The sequence below is a fragment of the Pseudorca crassidens genome, chromosome 8, assembly GCF_039906515.1.
Source record: "Pseudorca crassidens isolate mPseCra1 chromosome 8, mPseCra1.hap1, whole genome shotgun sequence".
Taxonomy (NCBI): Eukaryota; Metazoa; Chordata; class Mammalia; order Artiodactyla; family Delphinidae; genus Pseudorca; species Pseudorca crassidens.
The window spans coordinates 101,175,835-101,198,715 of NC_090303.1; the positions used below are offsets into that span (position 1 = coordinate 101,175,835).

At 51.2% G+C, this 22,881-nt stretch overlaps 2 protein-coding genes across 5 annotated transcripts; both read right to left on the bottom strand.

The window, feature by feature from the left end:
• Positions 1-231: 231 nt before the first annotated feature.
• H2BK1 (H2B.K variant histone 1) lies at positions 232-5,724 on the bottom strand. Of its 3 annotated transcripts, XM_067747480.1 has the most exons (4): positions 3,786-5,724; positions 2,836-3,488; positions 2,445-2,611; positions 232-503 (listed from the first exon to the last, which is right to left on the bottom strand). In XM_067747480.1, the coding sequence occupies exons 3-4, from the start codon at positions 2,574-2,576 to the stop codon at positions 267-269; spliced, it is 369 nt and encodes a 122-aa protein (XP_067603581.1). In that variant the 5' UTR covers positions 2,577-2,611; positions 2,836-3,488; positions 3,786-5,724; the 3' UTR covers positions 232-266. The 3 variants fall into 3 exon arrangements, with proteins under 3 accessions (XP_067603581.1, XP_067603578.1, XP_067603579.1); XM_067747477.1 differs by having other exon boundaries at positions 2,445-3,488; XM_067747478.1 differs by lacking the exon at positions 3,786-5,724 and having other exon boundaries at positions 2,445-3,759.
• Positions 5,725-5,864: 140 nt separating this feature from the next.
• On the bottom strand, positions 5,865-21,215 carry ABCF2 (ATP binding cassette subfamily F member 2). 2 transcript variants are annotated; one of them, XM_067747463.1, is made up of 15 exons: positions 21,058-21,215; positions 20,198-20,399; positions 14,634-14,846; positions 13,969-14,151; positions 13,713-13,884; positions 12,570-12,665; positions 11,505-11,607; positions 9,848-9,943; positions 9,561-9,680; positions 9,384-9,473; positions 8,902-9,012; positions 8,192-8,254; positions 7,857-7,985; positions 7,169-7,372; positions 5,865-6,487 (listed from the first exon to the last, which is right to left on the bottom strand). In XM_067747463.1, the coding sequence occupies exons 2-15, from the start codon at positions 20,355-20,357 to the stop codon at positions 6,350-6,352; spliced, it is 1,878 nt and encodes a 625-aa protein (XP_067603564.1). In that variant the 5' UTR covers positions 20,358-20,399; positions 21,058-21,215; the 3' UTR covers positions 5,865-6,349. The 2 variants fall into 2 exon arrangements, with proteins under 2 accessions (XP_067603564.1, XP_067603565.1); XM_067747464.1 differs by lacking the exon at positions 21,058-21,215 and adding an exon at positions 20,926-21,020.
• Positions 21,216-22,881: the final 1,666 nt, after the last annotated feature.

The following is a 22,881-nucleotide window of genomic DNA, read 5'->3' on the forward strand; positions in this document are numbered from 1 at the left end:
CAGCTGCTTTGCGGCATTTGGGATCTTCCCGGACCGGGGCACGAACCTGCGTCCCCTGCATCGGCAGGCGGACTCTCAACCACTGCGCCACCAGGGAAGCCCCCAGAAAGAAGTTTTTAAAGGTCTGAATAAGTGTTCTTCCACCTTGGGAGCCAAAAAAGTGATGACACCCTTGCCCCCCAGCACACCTTGCCTTCACCTATCCCTTTTTCAAATCACCACAGCACGAGGGAGCAGTTCACCCTTTATTAAGGTTGGGCCCCAGGTCACTTGGAGCTGGTGTACTTGGTGACGGCCTTGGTGCCCTCAGACACAGCGTGCTTGGCCAGCTCCCCTGGAAGCAGCAGGCGCACGGCTGTCTGGATTTCCCGGGACGTCAGTGTGGTTCGGCCCGAGTACTGGGCCAGCCGGGCGGCCTCGCCGGCCAGCCGCTCAAACACGTCGTTCACGAACGAATTCATGATGCTCATGGCCTTGGAGGAAATGCCGATGTCGGGGTGCACCTGGAGAAGCGGCAGGACCAGTCGATTAACACAGGGGCTCTGCCCCAAGCCCCAGCCCCAAGCTGGGGACTGCAAGGCCCCTTTACCAGCCTCTTTCCAGAGGCCGAGAGACATGGAAATAGGGATTTATTTTTTTACTACTATATTCAAGCTAAAAAAAAAAATTTCTCCCAACTGCAAGAGATAAGCAATGCTACGTCTCTTTTTTCATTTAATGCATTTGCAGAGTGTTCCATAGTATGGACGAATCATAGTTTATATTATACATTCCTCTCTTAATGGACATTTAGGGGTTTTGTTTTGCTATTACATTGTATTATAATAAATATGTCTTTGAACAGTTGTGTGAGCACAATGAAGGTTATTCCTAGAAGTTCCTAGAGGGCTCGTGCACGTAACTTGGTAAATTGTGACCAAATTATTTTCCAGAGAGGACACTCATAGGACACAATCTCAGCACCAGACTAGGGGTGAGGAGACCTGGCTTCTGTGGCTGTCCCATGAGTCACCGTACGACCTTAAATACAGCACTTTCCTCCGGGCCTGTTTCCTCTTCTGTCACAGAAGTTTTTGAACTAGGTGACCTCCAGTAAAACAAATGGTAGGGATCTCGTAACAGTCCTAAAACGTGAGTAGGCGGATTTTTGCTTCTCTGTAAATGAGAGGCAGGTCAAGCCGGTGGTGGCCACAGAACTAAGCCCGGGCCCCCGCTCTGCCCACCGCCTCTGGTGCCCCGGACGTGACAGTCAGAAACCTGGGCCTGTACCACGTGGGCTCAGCCTGACCCCTGCGTGCTGTCTTCACATCCTGTCCCCCTCAGGGTCGCAGAGGAGGGACAGTGGCTCACCCCACCGCACGGGGGACACGCGCGGCAGCCCAGCCCCGCTCCAACCCTCCCGGCACGAGCTCTGAGCCGAAGAGTTAGGCTAAGCTGCCGGGCTCACTGATAACCGCTCCCACCCCCGCTTTCTTCAGGACACGGGCGTCTTCTCTGCTGCTGCCCTTTGGCCGGTCCACATGGGTGCCGGGCCCACCCCAGGAGAGCATTCCAGAGACCCGGGGATTCAGACCGGAGACAGGCTCCAGTCTGCGGTCTCACCTAACAAGGGGTGAGGCTCAGGGAGGTTGGGGAGGCGGAGGGCAGGCAGCCCAGACACCCCTCCCTCCTCCCGGCCCTGGCTCTGCTGAGCAGGGCAGTGTTTGAGGCCAGGTTGCCCGGGATCCTCTAGACACACCGCTTGGGTACATGAGTGCCCCCAAATGCCTGCCAGGGCGAGAGTCCCAGGAGTAGGTGCCTCTCACAGGTGCACTGGGAGAAGCAGAGCACACGTGTGGGTTAGGGTGGGACTAACCCCCCAGAGCCAGGGGGACCAGACGTCCGCTGCTGTCAGGTCATGGGACTCAGTCACCCCAATGAGCCTTTATGCACCTGGGGTTCCTTATCTATAAGGTAGACCAACCCCTTAGCCCCCCAAAGACTGAGTGCTGCCCGTCTGGAAGGCTTCCCCAAGGCTGTAGTTCACACGCACCGTCTCCGCGCTCTAGCCACCAGTAACTAGTATCCTCACTCTAGCCACCACTAACTAGTACTTCTCGTTGTGCCAGCGTATGTTTGGCACCTGGTCACCTTCAGCCCGGCACTTTTTTGTGGTCTTCCTTTAACTATGTCCCACCTAATGTTCCGCTTAATAATCTGGTCTGTCCAGAAGCCTTGTAAGCCTCTGGACTGTGGTGGGAGCATGTTTGAAGGGTCTCCTGCACATCACAGGTCAGGACAGACACTGAGCGGTTGCGGGGACCTCCGAGATTAAGTGCCACCCCCTCCAGAGGGGCTCAGGGGCCTCAGTGCCGCAAGTAAACTGCGCCCCGCGCTCTCCGTGCAGTGCCCTTTCCAGGCTTTTTTGCCAGCGCTCCTCACACGCCCCTAGCTCCCGCTCTCACCTGCTTCAGCACCTTGTAGATATACATTGAGTAGGTTTCTTTGCGCCGGCTGCGCTTTTTGGACTTCTTGTCTCCAGAGCTCCGGCCCCTCCGGCCCCCGGACTGCTGTGGCTGTCCATGCTCAGCGCTCATCGTCCCGGTCCTCCTGGTGGCCTCCTCCTCCGCTCCTTGGGTGAACTTTTAAGAAGTCAGCTGCCCGCCAGGTGGGGCTGGGGGCCAGCACCTGGGAGCGGGGGAGGGGCCTGGCCCAACCCTACCCTGAAGGCGCTCTGGGTTAATCCACAAAGAGCCTAATTGCTCCCTCCTCTCCCCCAGGGATTTCCTGTCTCTGAGTAAGAAGCCCCCCACCAGCCCCCTTCCCCACACTATCATCTCCCATTGTATTACTCACCGTCAGAGTTCACGCCCTGCACTGACGGCAGCACCCGTGAGCTCACTCTCGTAGCTGAGCGCTGGGGTCAGGAGGGGCACAATGCACTGCACCCCCCCCCCCACCCGCCGCGAGGGCCCTACAACACAGCTGGAGAGACAAGACTGGTTCACACGCAACAATCAGGGAAGAGAGAAAGGGCAAAAGTGTGTGGAACAGAGAGCTCAGAGAAAACTTAGGGCTACAGCGGCCACAGAAGGCTTCAGGGAATAAATGAGGATGTGAAGCTGGTCTGGTAGGATGGGTACCATTTAACTGGGGAGAACGGAGATTTTAGTTGGGAGGAACGGAAGAAAGAAATCAATGCGTGTGGTTACAGGGAGGCTTGGACTGAAGGCAGAAGATGGAGCCCAGGCTAGGTGGAGGCGGCAGGAAGCACAGCTGGGAGGGCCTGACAGAGAGGGCGTCCGGGCGGGAGGACTGGAGGAAGCGGGGCGCTCCCCGTGGGAGCAGGTGTCATGGGGTCCCTGTGGAAGTCAGCCGCGAAGGGAAGGGAAGAAAAAGGCGCTGTTGCATGGAGAAAGTTGTCTCACTTGGCACCTATGCGTGGGCGAGTATTTCAGGTTCTTGAACGCTGTGATTAAAGAAACCAGGAGCAAGGTGACAAGTCCGGGCTGTGGGGAAGAGGGTTTTCCCAATCAAGAGGTGGGGAGGGAGTGAAGACGAGCATCACCTGTCTGGGGGAAGGTGGGCCTGAGCAGCCGCCGGCTCACCAAGCCCCCCTTTTCCCAGTTCCAACGCCCAGCTACAGCCCAGGGTTTGGAGGACCAGGAGGGCAGTTTTAAATCCAAAATAAGGCCCTAATTTTACGTGTTCATAGAAATATGTATTTTGTGGGATTTTTAAGCATTCTTTTTTTAAATATATGATTTTTTTTTTTTTTTTTTTTTTGCGGTACGCGGGCCTCTCACCGATGTGGCCTCTCCAGTTGCGGAGCACAGGCTCCGGATGCGCAGCCTCAGTGGCCATGGCTCATGGGCCCAGCCGCTCCGTAGCATGTGGGATCTTCCTGGACCGGGGCACGCACCCGCATCCCCCACATCGGCAGGCGGACTCTCAACGACTGCGCCACCAGGGAAGCCCCTAAAAGTATAAATTTTTATATAATTAATTAGTTTATTTATTTTGGCTGCGTTGGGTCTTCGTTGCTGCATGCAGGCTTCCTCTAGTTGCGGCGAGCGGGAGCTACTCTTCGTTGTGGTGCGCGGGCTTCTCATTGCGGTGGCTTCTCTTGTCGCAGAGCACGGGCTCTAGGCACGCGGGCTTCAGTAGTTGTGGCTCGCAGGCTCTAGAGCACAGGCTTAGTTGCTCTGCAGCATGTGGGATCTCCCAGGACCAGGGATCGAACCCGTGTCCCCTGCATTGGCAGGCGGATTCTGAACCACTGCGCCGCCAGGTAAGCCCTTAAGCATTCTTAAAAAATCTTGAGACTGCCTTTTTTTCTGGACAAGCTGATAGCCTATTATGTCTGTTCCTCTGGTTCTGAAGCCCTCCCATCCCTGGAGACCCCAACAGACTTCAACGGGGTTTCTTAACATACCCAGACCCTCCCTTGGCCAAAGTAGCAGCTCTCATCTGTTCACATTATCCTCCTAACCAAGTCTCTGGATACTCAGGACAGACTGACAAGCCATTTTTCTCTGGGCCCCACCTGAGGCACAAAGCAGCCAAGCCAGGCCCCTTGGGGTCAGAGGGCGGAGTGGGAGTCCTAGTCTCTTCCTCCAGCCTCGCAAATCTCAGACTCAGCTGCAACTCCTCACCTGCTACTCTGTTCCCTCTGCCCAGGGCAGCTCTTGGACTCCACGGCCATCTGAGATCCTACTCACCTTCCAAGTTAGAGCACCAATCCCACCTTTCTGGGCATCTACTCACGAGAAACTTCCCTCCCTTTTACAGCCTTCGGTGTATCCCACTCAGTCACAATTTAACATCTGCTTTACGCCCTTTCTGTCTTACTGGCTTTCCCATTAGATCGAGAGCTCCTTGGGGATTTAGACACCACCTGGGACTTTTTTTGGTCTGTTTCACATAGTCTTAGATGTTCCGTGATGGGCACTGAAAAATCATGGCTGCGTATGTTTCCCCACAGGGATGGCTGCTGAGGTTTCAGAGATGGTGTGATGAATCCACATCGGTAAGGCTAGAAGCCGGGTGGCACAGAGGCTGGAAGTGCTATTAAAACTCAGACGGGCTATGCAAAGTCCTGGCTTGGAAATAAAACAGATATAGCGCTAATGAAAATTAAGGTTGTGGACAGATAAAACGATAAAACTTCCTATATCCCACCAGGAACGGTAGTTCACAAACATCAGTGTGAAAATGCAGACTCCTGACCATTTCTGCATCTCTCCCATCCCACCAACCGAAATCAATAGGCCTGAAGCCCAGGAATCTGCGTTTTTAACCAATGTCCCAAGTGTTGTACAGGCAGCAGCAGCAAAGCCTCAGACCACTCTGAAAAACATGCTCCGGGAGAGCAGTTCTCCAAGTGTGGCCCCCAGACCAGCAGCAGCAGCATCACTTGGGAACTTCTTAGCACTGTTAATTCTTGGTCTCACCCCAGACCTACTGAACCAGAAACTCTGAGGCAAGGCCCAGCAATCTGTGATTGAACGAGACTTACAGGTGATTCTGATGCATGTTAATGTTTGTGAACCATTGGCCTAAGAAAAGGCACAATTTCACCTTTCTTTTTCTTTTGGCCGCACCACACGGCATGCAGGATCTTAGTTCCCCAACCTAGGATCGAACCTGTGCCCCCTGCAGTGGAAGTGCAGAGTCCTAACCACTGGACCACCAGGGAAGTCCCTGAAAAGGCACAATTTCAGATCAGAAGGGAAGAGAGTTCTTCCAGTGCCTATGGGCTAGTCCTCAGGCTGCATCCAGCCCACCGACTCCTGCCCTAGCTCGTGCTGAGGGAAAGTGAATGTTGGCACTGCAGCAAGGAGTGGGAGAAGGGCCTAGAGACCCATGAAGGAAGACAGGGACCATGGCTGCTTCTCTCTTTATTGGACGCTTTGTAGATGTCACACAGGTCTAAAAGTTACACCATTAAATAATTATTTAAAAACCGACCAGGATTAAGGCCCTGGTCCAGAGCTCCAAACCAGAAGCAGAAAGGAACAGGGGTGGTGGGCTGGGAGGTATTCCTCCAACATCCCCAAACCCAGAAAACGAGGATCCTAAGCTCTTTCACAGGCCAACCCAGGGCACAGGCCCTTGGGTTAACACTCAGATGCCTCTGGCTGCATCACTATCAGGGTCAGAACCAGCAAGGAGCTGGCAGGAACAGCCAGCCGAGTCCAGACATGGACAAAAGTAACTGGAAGGACAGAAGACGGACAGGTACTGTCCAGCTGTAGATAAGATCACAGAGTGCAGCTAAGGCAGGTGGGGGAGGGGCTGGGGAGCAGTATTGCAGCAATGCAGGAGTGTGGCCCCAGGGGCTTGGCCCAGCCGGCCGGCCGGCAAGGGCTCACACGTTGTGGGTCCTCCTGGTGAGCTGGGGCTCCTCGCCCACTAGCTTGGACTTGAGGTGCTCCTTGTAGGCCAGGATGTCTCCAGGCCACTTGGTGATTGTCTGCTTCTCACAGACCCAGATTTCTTGTGCAACCTAGAAAGCAAATCCTAGACTTAATAATCCTGACCAGTATCCTTCCCATCCCTGCCCAGGAGACTGTCCCCAGGGGATTCTGGGAAGAAAACCCCATAACCCCCCGCGCAGGCCCACAGCCAGCTCAGTTTCGCTACTTAGGTCTGGCCTAACCCAAGGGCACCGTAACCAGCAGGTTTTGGAGCCTTCCAAGCCAGGACCTGCCGTGTCACCCCTATTTCCAGTTCCCTAGCAGGAACGCTTCACTCTCAGCTTCCTTTTCTCCACCCCATCTTCCTGAAAGCTTCAGCGAAACGACCAGCAGCTTTGTCACTGATGACTAGCAGTAACCCTCTGTCTAACCCAGAGTCTCCCTAGTATGATACTACTTCTAGGCTGAAGAATCTTGGAACCACAGAAGCAGCACCCTGTTCTCTACCCAACTCCCTTGCCCATTTTGGCCAACAATGCCAAGTAGGCTAACAGCCCCAAATAGCTACTGAAGAATTCAAGTATTTCCACTAACGCTTTCTAAGTTTCCCAAAGAACCGTAAGATCTGGCCCTGTCCACCCTATGTCCTGAGCCCACTTTCCAAATACAGTCAACGTGAATTATGTGCCCTCCGCGTGCTATGACGGTGCTCTACCCAACTGCCTCTGAGATGCCCTCTGCTCTGCCTCCCACCCAGCCAGGAGCCTCACCTGCTGAATGAGTCTGAAATCATGGCTGACCAGCATCATACCACCCTCAAAGTCATTGATGGCGTCTGCCAGGGCGTCGATGGTCTCGATATCCAGGTGGTTGGTGGGCTCGTCCAAGAAGAGCATGTGAGGGTTCTGCCACGCCAGCCAGGCCAGACACACTCGGCACTTCTGCCCATCAGACAGGTTCCGGATCGGGCTCACCTGCGTGCAACCGGCCAGTTATAAAAGCTGGTGTCGCCCTCACCACACATCGCAACTCACCTCTCCCCATGGCTCCTCTGTCGTCACCGTTTCACGGAAAGCAGGGCTCAGGAAGACCCAAGGTCACACAGCAAGACGGTGGCATAGCTGCCTGTCTCTCAAGACCCAAAAGGGATACATCTGGAAGCCTGAAGCCCTGTCTTGACACAGAATCTTAATAAAATGGAGCAATCCAGGGGACCCACAGTTGGGATCTGAATCCAGGAACCTGTGTGCTAGGTTTCAGTTTCCCTTGCCTTTAAGCACTATGGCTCAACCTGCTAGTCAGGGGGGCAAGGGCACGTCAAAGACTGGCACGCTATCCTCGCCCCTCCCCCGAGACCTAAGTGCTCCAATGCATAATAACCCAGAGCAGAGGAAAGGCGGACCATCCGGCCATAGCCTCCCAGTTACCTGGGGTTCGTCCCACACCCCCTCCACTGACCTGCTGTTTCCCGGTGAGACCATATCGCCCAATGATCTTCCTCATTTCTTCCTTCTCCTTGATCTCTGGGTAGCATTTCATCATGTACTCCAAAGGCGAGAGGTCTAAGTCCAGCTGCTCTTGTAAATGCTACAGGAAAAAAGGGACCCACCCAGATGTGGCTGGTGTCCCACTTCCAAAGGAAGCCTGCTGGGTTTCCTGCCGAGTACCTCTCTACCTCTACCTAGGGACCTGTTCAAGACTCCAGAGGCTACTAGGAGCTGACTTGGTCACATGCAGCCCCATTCCCACACCCTGGGTAACTCCCCGCTCCCCACTCCCCGCCAGGACTATACCTGATGGTAACGCCCTATCTTGACATGAGAGTGTTTTCGGATCATTCCGTCTGTGGGAAGTAGCTAAAAAAAAAAAAAAAAAAAAAAAACACAGAGTAGAAAGTGGAAAGATAAGCACACAGAAAAGGAACCCCGGTCAGAAGCAGACATAGGCAGAGAGGGGAACAAACACATGTTCGCACTGAACGAGACTCATACAACTTCCTGAACTGAATCTACGCCACCACCTCACGAACTGCTATTCTGGCCACTCCAAAAATACCTAGGAAGGTACTGAAACAGGTGCTTTCAAGGGAGGCACAGACACACGCCACACCATCTACTGAGTAGCCGCTGGATTACTGTACGGCGCACCGACTGTGTAACAAGGGGCTCGGGTACAGGTCCGACATACGTTTTCTACAGCAAGAGCATACTTCTCAACGCACAGGCGTTTCTGTGTTCTAACTGCTCTGAATGAAACCACGGAAAGATGCTGAGAGCATGCATGTGTTCTCCCTCTCATCCACGCTCTCACACACACAGACTCCCCCCGTCAGGTTTCTCTGAGAAAACTGCCCCAAACTTCAGCACTACCCAGTGAGACCACACGCCCCAGAGGACGGCTCGCTCAGGCCCTCTAAGAGCAGTGGCCCCTGCCTCCCCTCCCTCTCCCGCAGACGCACCAGCATCCAATCCTGGAAGTCCCACGCCCCAGCGTGGCACCATACCTCTCCAGTTAGCAGCTTCAGAAGAGTTGACTTCCCTGCTCCATTGGGCCCCACCAGAGCCACTCGTGTGTCGAGATCGATACCAAATTCTAGATTGTTGTAGATGCAAGGCTGAGGTGGGTGTGAGAGAGAAAGGGATACGGGGCTAGGGTGCTGATCAGTCTGACTGGCAGACTCACCCCGCTGAGTCCCCAGTCACCGCTGGAGGAGGTGGGAGTGAGGAGGGCGGCAGCTCTCACGGCAGAGCCCAACCCACTGCCTCCACCCACCAACCCAGCTGAGCAGTATTCCCTCCAAGTACTTGCGGGGGGGCTTCTACTCTAAGTCCCTCAATTAGGCGCCCCAGGCTGCCACACCTGAAAATTCCCCAGCACCGCATGGGTTAGCAGGCGTGCTCAGCAAAGAACAGGAGACTCTTCTCAGCAGCTGACACTTACCTTGGAAAATGCACCCCAGCTTCCCAACTGCACCCAAGTACTCACCCCATCTTTTGTATACTTGAAGCTGACATTTTGCACCATAATAACGGGGGGAGGGATCTTGCCACATGGTGGGAAATAAAATGACAGTGTCTAGAAAAAGAGAGGGCATTTATCAAGTCAGGTCCTCTCTCATCCACCTCACCTTAGGCCGCCTAATTCCACCCAGTCACAACCTACCTTGTCACTCACGACCCGCTCTGTCAGTCCTGATGCCATCATTTTCTGTAGCGTCTTCTCCTTGCTCTGGGCCTGCCGGGCCAGCTTGGCACTGCCATGACCAAACCTAGCGATGTAGTTCTGAAAGAGACCAGAGAGGGGGCCAGGAGTACGGGCAGGCACCAAACAACTCATCTTAACTGCACGGTAAAAACTGCTGACAACGTCTTCTCTAGCAGCCCCCAATCCCCACACACCCTCACCCAACTGGCCCGGAGAATGCGAACTCGGCTCTACGATCGCCCTACCTTCATGTGTGCAATCTGATCCTGTTCCCAGTGAAACCTCTTCATCTGGTTCTCTTCCAGCTCCAGCCGTGTCTTCACATACTGATCATAATTACCCTGCAGGAAAGTGCACCAGGCGAGACGGGCAGCTTTAGCCTCGGTCCTGGGTTCTCACTCAGGGTTCAGGGGGATGTGACATGGCATCTCATTTGGCCCTGGTTGTAAGACTGTGCAGTAAGGGGACTTCCCTGCTGGCGCAGTGGTTAAGAATCCGCCTGCTAATGCAGGGAACACGGGTTAGAGCCCTGTTCCGGGAAGATCCCACATGTCGCGGAGCAACTAAGCCTGTGCGCCACAACTACTGAGCCTGCGCTCTAGAGCCCATGAGCCACAACTACTGAAGCCCACGCGCCACAACTACTGAAGCTCACGCGTCTAGAGCCCGTGCTCTGCAACAAAAGAAGCCTCCGCAATAAGCAGTCCGCGCACCGCAACGAAGAGCGGCCCCTGCTCACTCCAACTAGAGAAAGCCCGCGCGTAGCAACGAAGACCCAATGCAGCCAAAAATAAATAAATAACTTTAAAAAAAAAAAAAAGGATTGTGCAGTAGGGAAAGAGGAAGTGCATTAAAGAAGCATATCCTAATCTAGAACCTGAGGTCTTCTAAATTGTGTGCCTCTCATTCTTAGCTTAGCCACAGCAGGGCTCCGGATCAAATCCTCAGGTTGGCCATAAAGACACCCACAGCGTTGGCAATAGCCCTGAAAACCACTGTCAAACAGATATCTAGAGGCTCACAGCCTTCCAAGAGCACCTCTTTCTACTCCCCATCCCTAGAGACTGAAGCCCCCATGCAGACTACAAGAACTTCCTCCAGGTGGGAAGACATCAGACCCATCAGATTTAGGACCTGGCAAACCCTGCACTATGGGCTGCCATGGTTTCTATCTGCAAAAAACTAGACTCAACCTAAACATACATCGAAAAGGGTCTGACAAATGACTTACACAATAGCCACACAATGAAATACTATGCAGTCACTGGAAAAAATGAGCATGATTTATATATACTCATACGGAAAGCAGTCCAAGACAAATTAAAATTTAAACGCAACCTACAGAAGAGAATGATTAAGATTACAACTGTGATAAGTATACGTGCAATTTTCTACAAATGCTACTTGCAAGTACATGTGAAATTTCTGAAAGACTATGTAAGAAACCTATTAATACTCCCATGGTGAGTACAACCATGAATAAAGAGAACTTCTGGTTTTCATTTTTTGATATGTTTTCTGAAACAGAAAAAGTGTAAAGGCAAGGCAGAAAAGTGGGCTGTTGAGATCCTGGCTCCCCTTCTTCATGGAAGGAGAGAAGGAGGGGTACTGTGCTGGCTGCCACTGCAGAAGGCAGAGAGCAGCAAGGCCTGCCTGGGCACCACGAAAGTCAACCTCTTTGCATAAGGCAAACATACACCATATGCACACGCTGCCAATCCGTGGCCTATGGCCTGAAAGCAATTACTTTGGGACCAAAATAAACAGGGTGCAGAACTCCCTGTCCACGTCTTTTTATAGCAACAGGTAGAAAAGGACTGCTAAGTCTATTTTCTTTTAAAGGAGAACTTCAGGGAATTGGTAAGCACAGAGGTTACTGTGGAGAAGCTGGGGCCCACTCACCGTATAATACTTCAGTTTCTTGTTGTGCATGTGAATGATGTTGGTACAGACACCATTCAGAAAGTCCTGGGAATGGGAGACGAGGACCAAGATGCGCTTAAAACTGCAAAGCCAGAGAACCAGTCAGGGGGGCGCTCAGAACGGTAGATGGTTCACAACAGGTGGGCTGAATGTCAGGCCCAGAAAACCTTCATCCTCTCCCATCCTTACGCCTAGGCATCCTTTAGATTTATTCTCCAATTCCCAGTTCTTAGCACCTAAGCCACCAGTGCACAATCGACCCGTAAGAACACTTTGATGCCTTTCAAAGTATGGTGAGACAGTCTGAGTTTCCTCAGACTTTTGTTCTAATTTTCCTTTTCTTTTTTCTTGATAGGTAAGAAGTGGATTTATTTAGAGAGAAACACACTCCACAGACAAGAGTGTGGGCCATCTCAGAAGGCGAGAGCAGCCTGTTCTAATTTTCAAAAGAATGGCAGTAACAGTGATGGTAAAATCAAAAGTGTATGCACACAGGCACCCATAAACGCATCTAAAATCACGGGTGGGAAGAACTGGAATAGGCACAGTAAAAATCACCAGCTCGGCTTTTTAAAGAAGGTGCCAAGTCATTGCAGAGACCATGGAAAGCCTTATTCCAGAACTGGGGCAGTATGCCAGGTTATCTGGCTCTCCAGCCATAGGACCACTGCTATATGTGCTATTTTTCTCTTTGTCACTGCATCATGATCTTAGATGGGAATCCCCGTTTATATGATATATATATATAAATACAGTTAAGAAAAAATATTGTCTTTAATAAAGACATTGTATTTTAAATAATGGGAAAAACCAAAAAAAGTAAAACAAACAAACCAATCCACATATTTCAGACTAAACAAAAACAAAAAGGCCTGCCCTAAAGATGCTTACCACCTTCTCAATCCGGCCTTCACTCTGGCCCCACTTCAGTCCACTTCTCACTGCTCTAATATCACTGTGGGTCCTGGGCATCCATCTCCCTGGGACTCTGCTCAACTCCCCCTCCAGGACCCGCCCACTTCCACCCCAGCCCCGCCCCCTTACGTCTTTAGCTCTTCTTCCAACCACACACAAGCGTCGAGGTCCAGGTGGTTGGTGGGCTCGTCCAGGAGTAGCATGAAGGGCCGGATGAAGAGGGCTCTGAAGAACAGGAAGGAGACAGAGCCACTTCAGTGTGATGGGTGCTACGCAGGAAGGGACAGCCTGCCTGCTACCTGCAGTTCTGGTCAGGCCTGCACGGAGTCCTGAAATCAACTCTAGGCTCTAGACCTCGGCTCTAGACCTCAGGGGAAAGGTGAGAACTAGGAGAAACCAGAGACGAAGAGTGGGGGTTAAAGGGCAGGAAACAGCTGAAAAGCCGAGGGAAGATGCTGAACTACAAAGTATTCAGGTTAAACCGAACTGGTGGGGTTGCCAGACTCCAGCAAGGAGGCCAAAGAATGTTCTTTTCTGAGGTGGCATCTCAAGACAGGAGAAACAAGGGGAGAGCGCTGGGTCCGCACGCGGTCACCACCTCCGCAGCGCTTGTTAGAAAGATTTCTGGACATCCACCTCCAGCATTCTGACTCCAGCACAGACAGAAAAGGCTAGGAAATCTGTAGTTTTAAAAGCTCCCCAGGTGAATGCGAGGCAGCTAATCCTTGCTGGCACGTGAAACCACGGCTCTTACGTGCTAAGGCACAAAGCAGCTTTGCTAAAGCAGTTATCAAGCCTCACCAATGCCCTTGGCAGACACTGGTTGGGTAAGCAACCACCTCTTTAACTGGGGACTTTCTGGGGGCTTGGTGGGGGAATGATGATCTACAGATACTCATTTTGGGTCCAGGTCACAAGAGGGTAAGAAGGACAGATATCCTAACAGCTGTCTAACATTTTATCTTTAAACAGCAAGAATTAGAAGGACTGAAGCACAAACAACGGTGGTAGAGGAGTCAAGAGGAAAGAAAGAAACAGATCTATTCTACCATTCACCTAGGGCTGGTCCCTGTGCAGGAAGTCCAGCAATGACCATTTCAGTCAGGAAGCGCACTCCTTAGCTCAGGTATAGCACCCCCGCCCCCCACACTGTCAATATTTGGCACTTACTGACCATCAACCCTGTTCTAAACGGTTCCACTGGTTTAGAACCCTGTTCTAAACGCTGAGAGAGATGGGGTGCTACAAAGGGTCGAGGAAGGAGAGACTCACCTGGCGAGGGCAACCCTCATCCTCCAGCCCCCACTGAAGTCTTTTAGCTTCTTGCGTTGCATGGCAGGTGTGAAACCCAGTCCGTGCAAGATCCGTGAGGCTCTCATCTCCGCCTTGTCAGCGTCCAGCTCCTCCAGTCGCTCATAGAGCTCTAAGAGCTTCTCACACTCCGCTGCGGACAGTGCAAGGCCCGTGAGGCTCCTGGGCCTTTCCCGGGAGGAAGCCCACCCCCAGGGCCCTGGGTCTGGAGCCCTACCATCCTCGTGAGCCAGCCGTTCAGCCTCCCTCTCCAGCATGGCCCGCTCTGTGTCGACTTCCATCACGCACTGCAGGGGCGTCTTGTCACTAGGGGGCATCTCCCGAGTCAGATGGTAGATGTCAATGTGCTCAGGGATGGGCACTTCGCGTTTCCCAATAGCAGACAGCAGCATGGACTTCCCTGGGAGGGGCAGGCAAAGCACAGGAAGAGAAGTGGACGCTCAGCACAGTTCTGCCTGTCGTTCTCCTACATCAGCCCCTCCACTCCAGCCAAACCACGACCTCATCATTGTTTGCGTACTTTCCTTCCTTTCATTCATTCAAATCCTATGACTCCCCCACCCCTGCCCGCATCCTCGGGACACCTTCCCTCCAGTCCTTGTCCCAGCCCTCCTCTGTGAAGTCTGTTCATCTACAGCCGCCTCACGCACCGCTACTCCCGCCCCTCCCATCCACTTCTCCGGCACCTACTGTCTACAACTACTCACGTGGTGCTTATCACACGACTGCTCTGTATTGCTAGTTCCTCTTCCCTGGGCATACCTGGTCTCCCACCCATACTATAAACTCCTTGCTTTGTAATAGCTGTGCTAAGTAAATACTTGCTGAGTGACATATGAGCCAAGGAGAGATACCTCCCGCCTCACTTTCCAAGGGCCTCACCAATTCCATTTAAGCCAATGAGGCCGTAACGACGGCCTGAGTTTAACTCCAGTTTGGTGTCACTGAGCAGCTCTTGGCCATGGAAGGTGAGGGAGAGGTTGATGACGTGGGCATCGGTGCTGTTGGGGTGGGAGGCGAGCACGCCCGTGACAGCTCGAGCAGCAGCTTTCCTCATCTCAAAGTCCTCCAGCTCCTTGGTCAGCAAGTCCACTTCTGGGGACAGAAACAAAGCAGTTTGGGAAGAGGGCTGTAAGACAGACTGGCTCTTATACAAAAAGGCATGTCTTAGAGCATCTGGATGGCTCAGTCAGTAGAGCATCAGACTTTTAATCTGAGGGTCCAGGGTTCAGGCCACTGTCTGGGCATTTGTGGCTTTTGCCCTTCCTTAAGTTACCAAATATTACCATACAAAGATCCAAAGGCTGAAAAAGGCATGCCCTGAAGGACCTGGGCTCAAGATCAGGTTGAGATGACTCAGATGTTTCACAAGCTTTAAACAGGGTGTACACTGCATACAGATCTGCCCTGGTATCCTGCTTCCATGGACATTTTTTACTTTGTAACTTGTCCTTTTAATTCTAACTTTCCTTGTTCTAAGATGATATAATGCATGGTAGGAATGGCTAGAACTCCAAACTGTCCTCCATGAGTATGTGTTAAAGAATTAGTCCCAATGCCCAAAATAAAGCAGATGCTATAGAGGTGCAATGCTCCTACTCCACGACCTAGAGCTTCCAGATGGCGCTTCCAAGACGCTATGCTGCCCAAAAGGGACCAGTATGAGAAAATGCACAGAGGGATCAATGGCAGGCAGAGCCAAGGCTGGGAAAACCAGAAGTTCCAAGTCTGGAGGGTTTCAGAGACGCAAACTGACCATGAGACAAGAGACTAGCTGTTCTGCCTTTGTAGCTTTGCAGGCATGACTACATTATCAGGCTGGGAAGAACTATTAATATATGGCTAACGTTAACTGGCTAATAACTGTTGAGTTTACTCTGTGCCTGGGACTGTACTACATTATCATTCCCCATCTAATTTAATCCCCATAACCCTTATAGGATAACACTTAGGACCCTCCTTTTATAGATGAAGAGGTTAAATAATATAGCCAAGGTCAAAAAGGCTAGTGACCCAGAGTTTGAACCAGGCTTTGTCTGACCCCAAAGCCATGACCTTAACTATCTCACTATACTACCTCTCCGTAAAGGACAAGCTCCCACAAAGTATTATTGCAAGTGGGACAGAAATGGGGGTAGAGGGAGTCTTGGTAAGCTTCTTCCAAAAGAGAGTAAGGTGATCTATTAACCTTTTCAGGAAGGAGTCAAAAACTACACGAGGATCCGCTACCGTGACAATCTTCTAATTTTATAGTCTTTGTTACCCTTACCCGTTTTCCCATGGTAACCTTACAGTAGAACACCTGAAATAAGAAAGCCCATGTGCTTGTCCTTAGCAAGAGTAAAGATGGAGTAGAAGGGGGAAGAGAGCTCGGTGCCGTCCTCAGACAGGCAGGCGTGGGGAGAGCAACTTCAAGAGGGTGATGGTTAGTCTTAGGTCACTCTCCGAATACCCCATCCTGTCGGGAGATTACCACTGCTGGTGCTATACCCACCCTGCTGCTGAACCTGCTCTGCCTGCAAGAAGTCAGAACCGAGGGCAGGGACTGTCCTGCCAGACAGCTGGCAGTCACTCTATGTCTACCTCAGCTTCCAGTACAGTGTGTTATACGTAACTGCTTGATGAATGCGGGCCTACCTCATTTTATTGCACTTTGCTTTATTGTGCTTCACAGATATTGCAATTTTTACAAACTGAAGGTGTGTGGAAACCCTACGTCAAGCAAGTCTATCAGCACCATTTTTCCAACAGCATCTGCTCACATCCTGTCTCTGTGTCACGATTTCAAACTTTTTCATTATTATTACATTTGTTACAGTGATCTGTGATCTTTGATATTACTACTACGACTCACTGAAGGCTTAGATGATGGCCAACATTTTTTTAGCAATAAGGTATTTTTAAATTAAGGTACGTACATTGTTTTGTTTTATTTATTTGGCCGCACCACATGGCTTGCAGGATCTTAGTTCCCCAACCAGAGACTGAACCTGGGCTCTCAGCAGTGAACGCGCAGAGTCCTAACCACTGGACCGTCAGGGAAGTCCCCATACATTGTTTTTTTTAGACATAATGCTATTGCATACTTACTAAACTACAGTATAGCGTAAACATAACTTTTATATGCACTGGAAAACCCCCAAATTCATGTGACTCACTTTACTGATACCACAATATTGATATTTACTTTATTATGGTGGTCTGGAACTGAACCCACAATATCTCCAAGGTATGCCTGTACTTTCAAATGGAGGACAAATTTTTTGTTTTGACTGATGAGAGGAATTTAAAAAGTCTCTTTTCTACACAGTTGAGTTACCAGGCTTCCCACAGCCCTGCTTTGTGCCAATCCCTGTTCTAGATGTTGAGAAGATGTACAGGGAGAAGTTGATGCTCTAGATCAGGAGTTCATAAACTTTTTCTTAAAGGGCCAGATGGTAAATATTTTAGGGTTTACAGCCCAAGTGGCAAAAATCAAAACTATTATGTAGGTATACACATTACCATTTGAAACGTAACCACTTAAAAAATGTAAACCATTCTTAGCCTGGGGGGGGGGGGTGGCTTAAAAAGAGGCTGGCCAGATTTGGCAAACTGCCTGTTTCTGTAAATAAAGTTTTATTGGGACATAGCTACACACATCATTTACATATTGTCTACTGGCTGCTTTCCACTACAATGGCGAAGTTGAACAGCTGTATCAGAGACCATATGGACCACAAAGCTATAAATATTTACTATCTGGATCTTTACAGAAACAGTTTGCCAGTCCTTGGTCTATATCTCTGCTCGGACAAGAAGATCAAAATTAAGGGAAAGCTATACAGCCAACCCTCTACATCCACAGTTCTGCGTCCACAAATTCAACCAACTGAGGATTAAAAAAAAGAGTTCCAGAAAGTTCCAAAATTTGCCACACACTGGCCATTATTTCATAGCATTTACAATGTATTAGGTATTACAAGTAATCTAGAGATGTGCTAGGTTATATGCAGATACTACATACACCATTCTCTGTAAGGGACTTGAGTTTCTGTGGATTTTGGTATTCACAGGGGTCCTGGGACCAATCACCAGCAGATACCAAGGCTCTACTGTATACCATTTTCTCTCGATCTCTTCCATTTTACAGCATCTATGACCTAAGTCATCTCCTGAGCTTTAAAATTAAGACTTAGATGGGGCTTCCCTGGTGGCGCAGTGGTTGAGAGTCCGCCTGCCGATGCAGGGGACGCGGGTTCGTGCCCCGATCCGGGAAGATCCCACATGCCGCGGAGCGGCTGGGCCCGTGAGCCATGGCCGCTGGGCCTGCGCGTCCGGAGCCTGTGCTCCACAACGGGAGAGGCCACAGCAGTGAGAGGCCCACGTACTGCAGAAAAAAAAAAGTAAGACTTAGACCTCACTGTCCTAGCCTACAGCATCCCACAAAACAGACTCAAAAAGTAAGTGAATGGCACTGAATAAATGCAGAAGGGATTCTGGAATAAACTTCATCAGAGAGAATACTGCAGATTTCACAAGCAGCCCCTTTCTTTCATTCCCCAAACAAGGGGACCAGCTGAACTCTAGTTCCTGTCTTGAAGAGTCTCACTTTCTAAAGAAGGTTGAACTGTCTGCCAGAAGTCGCTTTCTTTGATATTTATCTTAATCTTTCCGTACCTCACTACCTAAAGAAGGCCATGTGGCAATGGTAACAGGTAAAGGCTGGAGAACAGTGACCTGCAGCATTAAGTAATTCCAAACTCAGAGAAGAGAGAGGACCCAGTCTTGGGAGAAGGAACAGATGACCCATTAATTATGAAAGCAGAAATGACCCTGGGTCCCTGGTAATAAGAAAAGTTTTGAGAGAGCTGGAAAGAAAACCAGATTTCATATTTCAGAAGAGTAGCTCCCTGAGGAAGCAGGGTGAAAACCAAAGCTCCCTTATTACTATAGCTGGGTTCCCCCTGAGAAATTCTGGTTTCCTAAGGAGAAAGGTGAAGAAGAAATTTGTAATGGGAACAGTGGACAATAGTCTCAGAGTGGGATTCAGTTTTCTATTTTTCCAATCCATCCAGAAAGTACCTACAGAGCTGATGATAGATACTTCTTGACCATTGTTCCTGAGGACCTAGGGGGAACCCTGTCTACTTTACAGATCACAATTCAGCCTGCTCGTTCACTCCTATCATTCTTCACTTCCCATTCCTCCACCACTCTGGCCAGGAAGAAAACTTCCCCATGGCCTGACTTTACTGCACTAGCTTTCTCTCATAATTCTTATTTTGGAGACAATTCCTACCATTCAACTCTCTGCTCTCAATCATTTTTAACTCTCCCTTTTCTGAATTCCTATCTGTCTGTTGTAACTTGCATTAGTAATTCTCCTCTCCTCTTCAAACATTTACCTAGTATCTCTATCTGCAAGGCTGATCAGGCAAAAAAGATATATTACACAAGACATGGTCTCTGCACTCAAAGATCAAGCAATTTAGACGAAGAAACAGAAGGCACAACATAAAAAGGTAACACTAGGACTTCCCTGGCGGTGCAGTGGTTGGGACTCCACGCTTCCACCGCAGGGGGTGTGGGTTCCATCCCCTGGTTGGGGAACTAGGATCCTACATACCGTGCAGCTCGGCCGAAAAAAAAAAAAAGGAACACTATAGATAGTACAGGGATATAGTGAATGGCAATATTATTGAGGTCAGGTTTGATTGGGAAAGATGTTACCATCCTGAGCTGGGCCCTGAGAGAAATGTCAAATGTAGCTAGTACAAAAATTGTGGTATTAGAACCTCAGTGTGTAAATGGACAAATGTGGTGACTATTCAAGGGACAACAATAGTCGATGGAGACGACCTGTTTAGAGTGTCTTCAGGGGTGCAAGGAGGAAGGCTGGGATAGACTGCCAAGGGCCTGGGATATTCTTTATCACACACTGCCCTGTTTCCCCATCTAGACTGCAAGATATCAGACAGCAAGGCGCTCTTATAGTGCCTGAGTTTCCAGCACAGTGTCTAACACTTGAGAAGTGCTCGTAACAGAAAGGCATCTCTCTCCCAGAAAAAACCCATAAAACAACTCATGTGTTTCCGTCTTGTCGGTACAGCCACTACCGCTGGGAGGACAAGGGTATCATGTGGTGAGGAGCCTGGCACACTGACCTTCATGTGTAGAAATGGAAATTAAGAAAGGGGCAGGGAACTGACCTTCTTCTCCAAGTCTAGAAGACAGAGCAGCAAGGCAGCACAACCACTCCCATATTTGCTTGCCACTGAGTATGTGAGAACTCTGTGTTCAGTTTCCTTGATCAAGCGCCAACTCTACTGGTTTGGTTCATCATGAAAAGTTTCATGGCCCCAGATACACTCTCCAGCGCCCCCAGCATCCGGACTGTGACTCCAGCCGGGGCGTCCTTTACGTCCGAGCAACCATCCCAGGGACCCACCTCTCCCTCAATTCACCTGTGGTCTCTTGGCCATTGGCCTCCTCATTTTTCTCCTCTGCCACCTGTGGCTCTGTGACAGCATCTCCGTTTTCTTCATGGCCTTTTCTGGGCCGCTGTCGTGCTTTGGCAGCTTCCTTCTTTTTGGCCGCCTTCTTCTTGGCCAGGTCGGAAGGCATGGTGATGAACCACAAGGGCACGTTACTGTTCTTTCAGGAAGCCTGAAGGAAGGCAAACACCCCCAGGTTCTAAACTTCCGCAGAATGCCTGGGCCTGGCTCCATCCCTCTCAGGAACTGCCTAGCGAGCCTGTGATCCCAGCTCCGTCCCAGACTAGTCGCTCCCAACTCTGTCAGGATCTCTCAAGCCAATTCTGATCCTCGGCCGCTCTTCTAATCTCAACAGCTCTTCCCTCGGGCTTTGTCCACCAATCCCCACGGACTGCCTCACTCTGGAAATGCTCCTCCTTTCGGGGCCTCCAGTTAGGGCCCGGGTTCGGCCCCTCGGCACAGGTCCCGGTCTCCAGTTTCCCCACAACTTGGCGCTCCACGCTCCAGCCGGCCGCCTCACTTTCCCGGGCTTCCTCCTCCTGTTTGCCTCCGGCCTCCTCCCCGTCGTCCCCCTCCACACCAGCTGGCCGCCGGGTCCAGCTTCTTCCCGGGGAGCCCTCGTGCCCCCCCGCCCCGTGAGTCCCCTCGGGGTCTCCTCACTCGCCAACCCGCGAACCTCCCCAGCCCCCGCCCGTCACCGTCTCTCCCTTGGCCCCTTCTTCTCCCGCGCAGCCGCCTCCATCCCAGCCCGGTCCTTCCTCCCTCTTCTCGTCTCCCCTCCCCCTCACCGGCCAGCACCCTCCCCCCCAGCGCCCCTTCCCCCAACTCACTGGGCCTCGCCGCTCGGCCTCTGTCGCAACAGAGCAGCTCCTTGAGCTCCTCCGCGTGCGGCCGGCTCACTACCCAATCACGGCCTCGCGCGGCTCTCGTCGCGCCGCCGCGTAGACTCCTGGGAAGTGTCGTCCTCCAGCCGTGGCTGCCGAGCCTGAGACCCTCCTCGAGAACTACCGCGGATTCCAGGGGCCTCGCGGGCCGGCGCGACGTCATCAGGATGCGCGAGGCTGGGGAGATTGGAGTCCAAGAGCCTTCTGCCAGCGGCTTGCTGCGGGAACTGGAAACTGCAAATCCCAGCTGGCTCCTTGGATAAGCGGCTGGACCTCCCAGGCTACCCTACCCCGGGAATAGCTGAGGAATTATGCGGAGATACGGGGTTTATAGGGCCGCCCAACCAGCTCAGACAGCAGGGCAAGCGACTACACTTCCCGGCAGGCATCAGGCAGGAATGGGTCGAAACAATGGGGGAACGAAGAGGAGGGAGGAGGAGGAAGCGTGAGCCGGCTGGTGAGAGGGACGGGAAGACGCTCACGGGAAGACGGGAAGACTACGAAGATGATGCGAAGAACAGAATTCCTTCATGAAAGAAAGGTGTCCTCGTTCCATGAAACTGAGGTTTTAGAGGCTGGTCCAGTGTTAACCAAACTTTAGAAGGTGCGGAACGTTGTTCCTGAACCGTGGCTGCTCAGCCAACCCACTCCAGAATTGTTAGGTTTCCATCCAAGCCATGTAAGTTTGATGGGAAGAGCCCTGAAGTAAAAAACAAGACCTCTTTTCTGAATTTAGCTTTATCGTCATTTACCAACGCGATCTTGCCCGTTACTTTTCCTTGCCCGTTACTTTTCCTTGCCCGTTAACTTTTCACTGTTTAAAATCCATCACAGACTTCTCATAGCCTACAGTGCAAAAACCAAATGTGGAGTCTCAAATACCTCTCCAGGCTTCTGACCAGGCTTCTGACCAGCAGTGCCTCCGGCAGTGACACGGCTGGAGGGAAGCAAAGGAAGCTGTTACTCCCTCTGAGCACATCCTCCAAAAGTAGCCCCCCCTGACCCTTTACAAAAGTGAGCCCAGGGACTTCCCTGGTGGTCCAGTGGGTAAGACTCTGCTCTCCAAATGCAGGGGGCCCAGGTTCGCCTTCTGGTCGGGGAACTAGATCCCATACGCATGCGCAACTAAGACCCTGTGCACCCTAAATAAATAAATTAAAAAAAATTTTTTTTTAAAGTGAGCTCGCTCCGTGCCCCCCCCCCCCACATAGACCTAGTTTTCCTCCTCAAAGTTGATGCTCCAGTAGGCTCTACTTACTTGCATTTCAGAAATAAGCCATGCCATTTTACACCACACGCCTTTGAGCACGCCTTTTCCTAGAATACCCTCCATGAATTAAGTGCCTACTCTGTCCGACTCAGAGCTAGATGCTAGAGTTTCAGTGGTGGTAAGTCATTCCCGGCCCTCACGGAGCTTACAATTAAGAATGCCAAAAAATTGTCGCTCACCATCTGGTTCTAGAATAATGAAGTCACTAGCCACTGCAGTCACTGACCTTCCACACACCCTGAAAGGAGTTCAGGGCCGAGATCAGGAATGAGGCACTCTGTGCTCTGGGAAAAACTGGCAGAACAGGCCTTCAGATATTTTCTGGAGAAGATTTTATGAGCCCAATTTCTTGCAACTCCTCATATCTAGAAAAACACTAAAATCATTAACGGAGGCATTTGCTCCTTGTGACTAGCAGTAACCTGCCAAAATGTGTGCTTGATTACAAATAGCCCCCCTTCAGTAAAATCATATATATACTGACGTCCTCCACCTCTTCA